We start from the raw sequence: 10026 nt of genomic DNA, 5'->3' as shown, positions 1-10026 counted from the left end.
TTCACGCGGAGGAGTGGGCTTAGCCGGTTAACAGAGAGGCAGCAGGGACACGATGGGCTGAATGGCCTCCTGTGCTAGAATTCTCTGCTGCTGAGTCCCTATAAATACCAGCTTACGCGCTGGGATTAGTGGGATTCTCCCAGTATCCTGGAATCCTCAGTAGCTATAAACAGCACTCTGTGATGCACGGGCTGTTGCATTAGTCTCTGCAGGCAGCTTTGGAGTAATCCTTTATTCAGATCACGGCTACAGAGGCCAGTAGTAATTATGTCGCAGGGACAATGTAATAACATTTCTGATGGAATGGAAGTGCCTGGGCCGGACTGGGTGATGAATGGGGCTGCATTTTAATCGAGGATCTGTTTCGGGCCTGTGCTGGTTGGAGGCTTGGAATCCCGCAAGCAACTTTAATTCAATCTCGTCTCCCACCACCGACACAAACAGAGAGGCAGCAACAGCCAGCGTTAACCCCAGCAGTGCTGGTTACAATTGGAACAGAGAGCCGACCGAAATAATGCTGGGAGAACAGTGCGATAGTCACCACTGTCGTATTATATTGTATATATGGGCATTACGGTAAGGCCCCTGTACTACATGTAGGGGGGGGTATATCCCTGCCTGCTGACTCCGCCCAGTAGGCGGAGTATAAATGTGTGTGCTCCCCGTACAGCAGCCATTTCCTCAGCTGCTGTAGGAGGCCACAGATCTCAGTGTAATAAAGCCTCAATTACATTCTACTCTCGTCTCATCGTAATTGATCAAACGGACAGAGAGAAATACCGGCAGCAGGCTTAGCAACCAGGAGGCGGAGATTTAGGACGATTTGGGGAAGGAAACCAGAGTGGGCTGCGATCTGGATGGAGCGGGCTGTCTGCAAGGGCGGTGGAAGCAGATTCAATAATAAATCTCAAAGCGCCCGTCTGCTGCGGGGACCCTCTTCCATGGTTATCTCCAGTCGCGACCATTCCAACGCACCACCGACTGGCCCCCCCCTACAGACTGCCCTCCGCAACACTTGAGGCCGTCCAAAAACTTTGCCAAACTTGTGCCAAGCGTCCCCCAACACCCCCACCCCCCCTCCCCGTGCTCCATGACGCCCACATTGGCACCCAGTCGAGCATCATCTTGATTTAAAAAAAAATTCCCATCCTTGTTTCCGAATCCCTCCATTTCCTTGGCCCCTCTCGTTATCTCTGTAAGTCCCACAACACCCGGAGGAATTCGCCCTCCTGCAATCCCAGCCTCTTCCGCATTCTCCCTTATAAATCGCCCCACTATTGGCGGCAGTGCCGTCAGCAGCCTGGGTCCTGAAGCTGTGCAACCCCTCCCTCAATCTCTCTCATTTCAAGACGCTCCTTAATAACCTACCTATTGAAACCAGTCACCTGACCCGATGTCTCCTTATGTGGGCGCAGTGACTGTAATAACCCGCCACGGGGCCCACAGGGACACCCTGATCCAGCTCCCCGCGGGACCGTGGGATACGAGCTTCCCCACGAGTGGGCGGAGGCCCGCCCAGCTGGGGTTCATAATTATCTTTGTACAGGGGCGGCACAGTGGTTAGCACTGGGACTGCGGCGCTGAGGACCCGGGTTCGAATCCTGGCCCTGGGTCGCTGTCCGTGTGGAGTTTGCACACTAGAACATACAGTGCAGAAGGAGGCCATTCGGCCCATCAAGTCTGCACCGACCCCTTAAGCCCTCACTTCTATCCTATCCCCGCAATTCAATAACCCCTCCTAAATTTTTTAGTCACTACCTATTTATCATGGCCAATCCACCTAACCTGCACATCTTTGGACTGTGGGAGGAAGCTGGAGCACCCGGAGGAAACCCACGCAGACACGGAGAGAACGTGCAGACTCCACACAGACAGTGACCCAGCGGGGAATTGAACCTGGGACCCTGTCGCTGTGAAGCCACAGTGCGAGCCACTTGTGCTGCCGTGCTACTCCATGTTTGCGTGTGTTTCGCCTCCTGGGCCTTCGCAGTGACATCTCCCCGTGTCTGCGTGGGTTTCGCTCCCGCAACCCAAAGATGTGCAGGTTAGGTGGATTGGCCACGCTAAATTGCCCCTTAATTGGAAAAAAAATAATTGGGTACTCTAAATTTTTTTTAAAGAATTATCTTGTATAAAAGCTGGCCCGGACAGGGACTGACATGTTGCTCGTCCTGACTGGGGCTGATACTGTGTGTATTTTCGGCGCCGTTTGACCGTGAATAAACTAGCGTTTACCCAACTACCCAGCCTCCTGGGCCTTCACAGTGACACATTTTGTTTTAACACGTGCTCCTGTGAAGTGACTGCCGATGTTCCATTCCGGTAAAGGTGCCAGATAAACATAAGTTGTTGTTCGAAAGGGAATTTGATAAATACTTAAGAGGGAACATTTGCCGGCAAGGGGACTAATTGTGTAGCTTTCTCAAAGAGCCAGCACTGAGGCAATGGGCCAAAGGGCCTCTTTCCCCATTCTATTATTATTTGCCTATAATATTGTGCTGAAGTTGCACTGCCTGATTAAAGGGGAGCAGCACGGTGCTTAGACATGTTGGATCTCCAAACTGCCCCACTTGATGAGATTCTGTCCTTGATACACCATCAATAATAGACGACGAGTGATAAACGTAACTGAGGCTTTAATACACTAAACAGCAAGCCTCCTGCCTCTGGACCCGAACCGGGTCCGGAGGCGGAGACTTGACACCTTTATACAGAAGCCCCGAGGAGAGGAGCCACAAGCGAAGCCAGCCTGGACAAGCCCAGGCATGTACAATACAGCAGTGAATATGATACAATAACGTGGTTTACCACAGTCCTCTCCCTCTGCCCCCGGATGGGAACCACCGGTTGGAGAGAATCACCTTCCCACAGGATGAAGGGGGAATAAAGTCAGAACTTGAGTAGGCCATCTGGCCCCTTGAGCCTGCTCCGCCATTCAACCAGATCGCGACCGATCGCCCACCTCTGTGCCATTTTCCCAACCCTAACCCCATGTCCCTTGATATCATTGGTGTTCGGAAATCCATTCATCTCTGTCTTGAACGTACTCGATGATTGAGCTCCCACAGGGGGTGGACAATTCCAAAGAAGCGCCACCCTCTGAGCGAGGAAAGCTCTCCTCATCTCAGTCCTAAATGGCCGCGTCCCCTGGTTCCAGACACCCACAAGCCAGGGGAAACCATCCATCCTATATCCACTCGCCGCCCCCCCCCCCCCCCCCAACCAGATATTTTGTAAATTTCAATGAGATCACCTCTCGTTCTTTTAAATTTAACTTGTCCTTTTAAAAAAAAAGAAATGCTCATGTGCGCCTCCTATTGGGTCCTTCTGGAGCTGCGTGGCAAAGAGTTATGAGAGCTCGAATGTGTGCAATCTCCCCCCTCCCCTCCCCCACCTTGATTGGCAAAAGAAGCAAATGGCGGCATGTGGAAACATGAAATAGTCAGGATCTGGAATGCCTTGCCCGGGGTGGCAGTGGAGCAGATTCAACCCTGGCGACTTGAAGAGGATTGGATTGAAAGAGAGAACGCTTTTGGGAGGGGGGGGGGGGGGGGGGGGGGGGGGGGGTGGGGGGAGGGGGAACTGCCCCTGCGGAGAGCTAACAGAGTCACGATGGGCCAAAAATGGCTTCCTCCCTTGTTGGAACCATTCCTATGATTCAAACGCTGCCCGATTCTCCAAGGTCCTCAACATCCCTCGAACCATAGAATCCCTACAGTGCAATAAAGAGGCCATTCAGCCCATCGGGTCTGCACCTATCCTCTGAGAGATTCCCCTACCTAGGCCTGCTCCCCCCCCCCACCCTTTTTTGGACATCTTTAAACCTTTCACACCCAACCACCCACCCACCCCCACAGCTCCACCTTAGACAAGATTGTGGAATGATCCTCGAGCGGCCCGACCTCCGATAGCCCACTGGGCCCAGTTGACGTGATTTTAACTCGCCCTCTGTTGCTCCGCAGCCACAGAGACCTGAAACCGGAGAACCTACTACTGGATGAGAAGAACAATATCCGGATTGCAGATTTCGGAATGGCTTCCCTGCAGGTTGGCGACAGTCTACTCGAGACCAGCTGTGGGTAAGGGGCCGTCAGTAAACACCTGTCACTTTGCTCCGTCGCTCTGGGCTGAGGCCATTGTTCATACCACAGCCAACGTGACTAAAATGGTCACTTTCATGGCCGTTTGTGGGAGCTTGCTGTGCACAGATCAGCTGCCGCCATTCCTGCCAATGCGAAGGCACGCCAAAAGACGTCTGCACAGCCCATAATTCTCTCACGCGCTGGTGGATGCTTTTAGCCTTCCCATTCCACCCACCCCCCCAATTCCGAGCTGCTGGATGCCCTTTTCCGTCTCTTCCCCCTCCCCACCATATGGCCATTCATCACTGGTAAGCTTAGAGACCAAAAGACTGGTGCCCCTCAACCTTACACCACCAGGGGACTTGGGGGGGGGGGGGGGGGGGGGGGTGGGGGGGCGGTCGATGGCTGAGGTGAGAAGGACCTCCTCACGTTTTCATAGCAGGCGTCCTAACCACTGAAAACATAAGGCTGCATTTACATAGCTCCGTTTTCCAAGAATGCCCCAAAGCGCTCCACAGCCAATGAAGTGCTCTCTGAAGCGGAGTCACTGTTCTGGCGTCGGAAACTGGGCAGCCATTTTGGGCACAGCAAGCTCCCACAAACAGCGGATGAAAAACAATCTGATGGATCTGGTCTCGTGATTGATTCCTCTACTCTTCTTTTGAACGGTCACGTCACAGAATCTTTCGCCTGAAAGGCCAGACGACAGGATGTCGGTTTAATGTCCCTTCCAGAAGGGGAATTCCCCCCCCCCCCCCCCCCCCCCCCCCCCCCCCACACGCCACACTTAGAGTGTCAGCCTAGAGCTGGCGCTCCAGTCTCTGGGGTGGGATTCGAACCCACAAAGCCCACCGCCGGTAGGGCGTCGCCGTTCGCTGGCTGCCGGCGGGATCTTCCTGTCCCGCTGAAGTAAATGGCGTCTTGCATGGCTCGCCCCCTGCCACCACCAAGGGGAAAGCCATGGCAGGGGTCGGCTTTGGCATGACCAGAAGATGCCACCGTCCCCGAGAAAAGAGTGCCCTCACCGAACTACAGGTGCAAAGCACCTTGGGATGTTTTTCTATCTGGAAAGGAGGTAGCTGTCGATAAAAACCACAAACGGTTGAAGCAAAGGTAGGGCGGCCTACCTACCTCTGCCATTCCAAAATACCATGGCTGATCTGACTGAGGCCTAAAACTCTACCTTCCTGCCCGCCCACCCATAACCCTTGCCCCCCCCCCCCCCCCCCCCCCCCACCAAAACCTGCCTACCTCAGCCTTGACTACATTTAATGGCCCTACCTGCACTGCTCTGTGGGGAAGGGAATTCCAGACATTAAGGACCCTCTGAGGGAAGAAATTTTCTCCTCATCTCCTATTTTAAATGGGAGGCCTCTTATTCTGAAACTGTGCCCCCTCGTTCCAGAATCCTGATGGAGGGGAAGATCCTCAGCATCCCGCCCCCTCAGGACCTTAAGCGTTTCGATAAGATCGCCCCTCGTTTTCCTAAACCCCAACGAGCACGGGCCTAGCATTTCCTCAGGCGACAAAGCCCTTCATCCCAGGGAGCAGCCTATCGAACCTTCCCTGATTTGCCTCCAATAGCAAGCACAATAAGGTGACCAAAACTCCGCTTCAGGTACAGTCTCACCCAGGCCTTGTACAGTTGTCTCAGATGCTGTAGATGGAGATGGTCTTTGTCACGGAACAGTTATGAGCGTCTGGTGACCAATTCTCGCTCGTCTCGGACACGAAGGCAAATTTCCGGGGTTATTCGGAAGGCCCTGGCTGAGTGGGAGAAAAGCGGGCGACGGCCTCTCTTTGTACCTAACAGTTCTCTCCACCTTTCTCCCTTTTTTTCCAGCTCTCCACATTATGCCTGTCCAGAAGTCATCAGGGTGAGTTCATTTCTGAAATTAGATTTTTCTTTGTTGACCTTGGGCTAGTGACTCGTGGAAAATGTACACAAACCGGTCCCCTCAAATATCCTTCCGATGGATGCTCGTTTTTTTTCTTCCTAAATTATTCATCCTCGGGACGTGAGCTTCGCTGGCTAAGCCAGCATTTGTTGCCCATCTCTAATTACCCCTCGAGAAGGCGGCGGCTCCGAACCGCTGCGGCCCCCGTGGTGTGCGCTGTTTTCTTTAGCCGCTTCATACAACTGAGGGTCTCGCTGGGCCATTTCGGAGGGCTAAGCGTCAACCACATTGCTGCGGGCCTGGAGTCACGTGTAGGCCAGACCTGGTGAGGACGACAGATTTCCTCCCCTGAAGGACCTTAGCGAAACAGAGAGGATTTTAACAGAAATCTGGCCAGTGTTATGATTATTATTAGCGAGGCTGGCTTTTCACTCAAGATTGATTCGTCAATCGAACTTAAATTCTACCAACGGCCTTGGTGGGATTTTGAACTAATGCTGCCGGAGCCTCAACTCGGGGGGGCCTTGTAGTTAGTGGACAGGCTTTCTGGAAGTCAGGAGGTGAGTTACTGTCTGCAGAATGTCCCTGACCCACTCTTGTGGCCATGGTATTAACACGGTTGATCCGGTTCCGTTTCTGGGAAATGGTAAACCCCCATCCCATTGAATGTAAGATGGTTGCTGGGGTCTAATTAGTGTTTTATACAATTATAGCATCACCTCCCTATTGTAATCTTAAATCGTTGGACCATCTTGTCCATCGGCCCCGTCACCTTCGGGGACTCGAGCATGCTCCTGTTCCTCTACCTCTATAACAATCCCACCATTTATTCTATATTACAATGTTTTACTTTGGTACATTTTAAATGTTTTTTGGATTATGGGGTCGGGAACAGAGAAAAAGTGCGAGATGGGGCATGGACAGGGTGGATAGGGAGCAGCTGTTCCCCTTTATCATGTGGGACACAAGTTCAAGATGAAGGGCGGGAGGTTTAGGGGGGGAGGGGGGCGTGAGGAAAACCATTTTTACCCAGAGGGGCATTATACAATATTACAAATTATACATTATTATACAATGAATGAAATGAAAAAACCCACGCAGGCACGGGGGAGAACGTGCAGACTCCCCACAGACGGTGACCCAAGCTGGGAATTGAACCCTGGACCCTGGCGCTGTTTAGCACAGGGCTAAATCGCTGGCTTTAAAAGCAGACCAAGGCAGGCCAGCAGCACGGTTCAATTCCTGTAACAGCCTCCCCGAAGCTGTTAAATGAAAAATGAAAATAGCTTATTGTCACGAGTAGGCTTCAAATGAAGTTACTGTGAAAAGCCCCTAGTCGCCGCATTCCAGCGCCTGTTCGGGGAGGCTGTTACGGGAATCGAACCGTGCTGCTGGCCTGCCTTGGTCTGCTTTCAAAGCCAGCGATTTCGCCCTGTGCTAAACAGCCCCTGTGGTTAGCACTGTTGCTTCACAGCGCCAGGGTCCCGGGTTCGATTCCCGGCTTGGGTCACCGTCTGTGGGGAGTCTGCACGTTCTCCCCCGTGCCTGCGTGGGTTTCCTCCGGGTGCTCCGGTTTCCTCCCACAAGTCCCGAAAGACGTGCTTGTTAGGTGAATTGGACATTCTGAATTCTCCCTCGGTGTACCTGAACAGGCGCCAGAGTGTGGCGACTAGGGGCTTTTCACTGTAACATAATTGCAGCGTTAATGTAAGCCTACCTGTGACAATAAAGATTATTATATTCACTTGCCTTTTTAGCCCCAATTCATTCCCTCCCTTTGCCAGGTTGAATTCCATTTGTAATATTCCACCCAGCTGACCAACACATTGATCGCCTCCTGCTGCTTCCAGCTTTCTTCCTCGGTACCAACCTCGGAGCCAATTTTGAATGTAAACGTCCTAATCATGCTTCCACATTACCAAAAGTGCCAGGCACCAGGAAAGGACCCAGCATTGAGCTCCGCACGGGAAACAACATTCCAGTCGCAAAAACACCTGTTGGCCAGAATCCTTTGCTTGCTTGCCGCTGAAACCTCTGATCTCAAATTGCCACTCTCCCTCGGATCCCACTATTACTTTCCTGCCCAGTCTGCCATCTGGCCCTTGTCGGAAAACTGGCTGGACTCTGTGCAGGCCGCATCAAACCCGTTACCTCAGAGAAGAAAAAAATCCTCCATCAAGTTAGTCAGACACAACCTGCCCTCAACAAATCCATGTCCTTGACTGTTCTTGATTAATTTGTCACATAAATTACAATTTATACTGTCTCTCGGAATTATTTCCATCAGCCTGCCCACCGTGGAGGTTAGGTTGACTGACCTGTAATTACTCAGGCAGTACAACTTTAGTCAGGGAAGATTGGAAACACGCCCAACTCATCAGTTCCACCTTACCTATTCTACCGAAAACCTTCGGAATTGTTAAATCTCCCCCTATTTTTCCTCTGTACTAAAAAGGATAATCCCAGTTTCTCTAATCTTGTCACGTGATTGAAGTCCCTGATCCTTGCACTCATTCTGGTAATTCGCCGCTGCATCTGTCGTCCTGGTCTGCATTATAATAGATCGTAAAACGACCGAGGTTGAGATCGGCTCGCTTCTTTTTCATTCTAACCGACCCTCCCCCCCAATCCGGATTATCCTGGCCATTCGCCCCCGCGTGCACTGTGAACAGTTTTTTTTTTGATTCATTCATGGGTGGCACGGTGGCGCAATGGTTAGCACTGCTGCCTCACAGGGCCAGGGTCCCAGGTTCGATTCCCGGCTTGGGTCACTGTCTGTGCGGAGTCTGCACGTTCTCCCCGTGCCTGCGTGGGTTTCCTCCGGGTGCTCCCAATTCATTTTTTCCAATTAAGGAGCAATTTAGCCAATCTACCTAGCCTGCACATCTTTGGCAAACACGGGGAGAATGTGCAAACTCCATACGGACAGTGGGTTTCGTCCCACAGTCCAAAGATGTGTAGGTTAGGTGGATTGACCGCTAAATTACCACTTATTGTTCAAAGGATTAGTTGGGGGGGGGGGTTTATTGGGTTAGGGTGGGTTGTGGGGCTAGGTACGGTGCTCTTCACGAGGGTCGGTGCAGACTCGATGGGCCGAATGGCTTCCTTCTGCACTGTAGTGATTCTATGAATTCTATGTGGGAATTTATTGTCCAATCCCTAATTGCCCTTGAAGTGAGCTGCTTGCTGCCCAGTCGGGAAAAAAAACAGTTCGGAGCAGTATTGTTATTTCCCCATTTTTACCTTCTGGATAGGGTAGTTGATGAGCCATCAATTGAACGAGAGACGAGTTGCTGTACAAAAGTTCGGCTTTAATAAGCTAGAAGTTAGCCCTGCGGTCGACTACAATAAAATGGACGACCGCCGGGCGTTCTGACTATTTATACCTCGGTATGGAGGCGTGGTTAACTCAGCCTCTCGACCAATCGGAGAGCCGTCACATGACTGGTCTCAACCAATCGGTCGAGAGGCACATGACCGACCAGGGCCAATGGTAAGCCGGTGTTCTGCACCAATGGCAGACAGCTCTGCAAATCATACCACCACAGTAGTTAAGCGTCAGTCGTGGATCTGGAGTCACATTTAGGCCAGACCAGGTAAGGATGGCAGACTTCCTTCTCTAAAAGGGGTACTTGGCGAACCAGATGGATGTTTCTGACATTCATTTTTAATGTCAGATTTTCTCATTGATGGAATTCAACCTTCACCATCTGCCCGTGGTGGGACTTGGACCTGGGTTCCCCAGAGCATTACGCTGGGCCGAAAGCAGGGAATGCTGGGTAATCCCAGCAGGTCTGACGTCATCTGTGGAGAGAGAGAGAGAGAGAAAACGGGGCTAACGTTTCAAGTCTGGATGACTCTTTTTTTTCAAATTTAGAATGCCCAATTCATTTTTTCCAATTAAGGGGCAATTTAATGTGGCCAATCCACCGAGCCTGCACATCTTTGGGTTGTGGGGGTGAAACCCACGCAGACACGGGGAGAATGTGCAAACTCCACACGGACAGTGACCCAGAGCCGGGATCGAACCTGGGACCTGCTGCGCC

The 10026-nt window shown here is 51.9% G+C and overlaps 1 protein-coding gene across 3 annotated transcripts in view; it reads left to right on the top strand.

Moving 5' to 3' along the window:
* Positions 1–204: 204 nt before the first annotated feature.
* The window catches only part of LOC119956360 (serine/threonine-protein kinase BRSK2-like), a 60716-nt gene continuing 50894 nt past the window's right edge, over positions 205–10026 (top strand). The window contains exons 1-3 of one of the 3 annotated variants that reach the window (XM_038783519.1): positions 205–576; positions 3963–4079; positions 5926–5959. In XM_038783519.1, coding sequence (XP_038639447.1) covers positions 335–576; positions 3963–4079; positions 5926–5959 — 393 coding nt within the window. In that variant the 5' untranslated portion in view covers positions 205–334. The remainder of the gene's footprint in view (positions 577–3962; positions 4080–5925; positions 5960–10026) is intronic. The other 2 variants (XM_038783518.1, XM_038783520.1) reach the window with 2 other exon arrangements.

Source organism: Scyliorhinus canicula, chromosome 23, assembly GCF_902713615.1.
Source record: "Scyliorhinus canicula chromosome 23, sScyCan1.1, whole genome shotgun sequence".
Lineage (NCBI taxonomy): Eukaryota > Metazoa > Chordata > Chondrichthyes > Carcharhiniformes > Scyliorhinidae > Scyliorhinus > Scyliorhinus canicula.
Note: the sequence above shows the minus strand (reverse complement) of the source record. Positions and strands in the feature narration are given on the sequence as shown.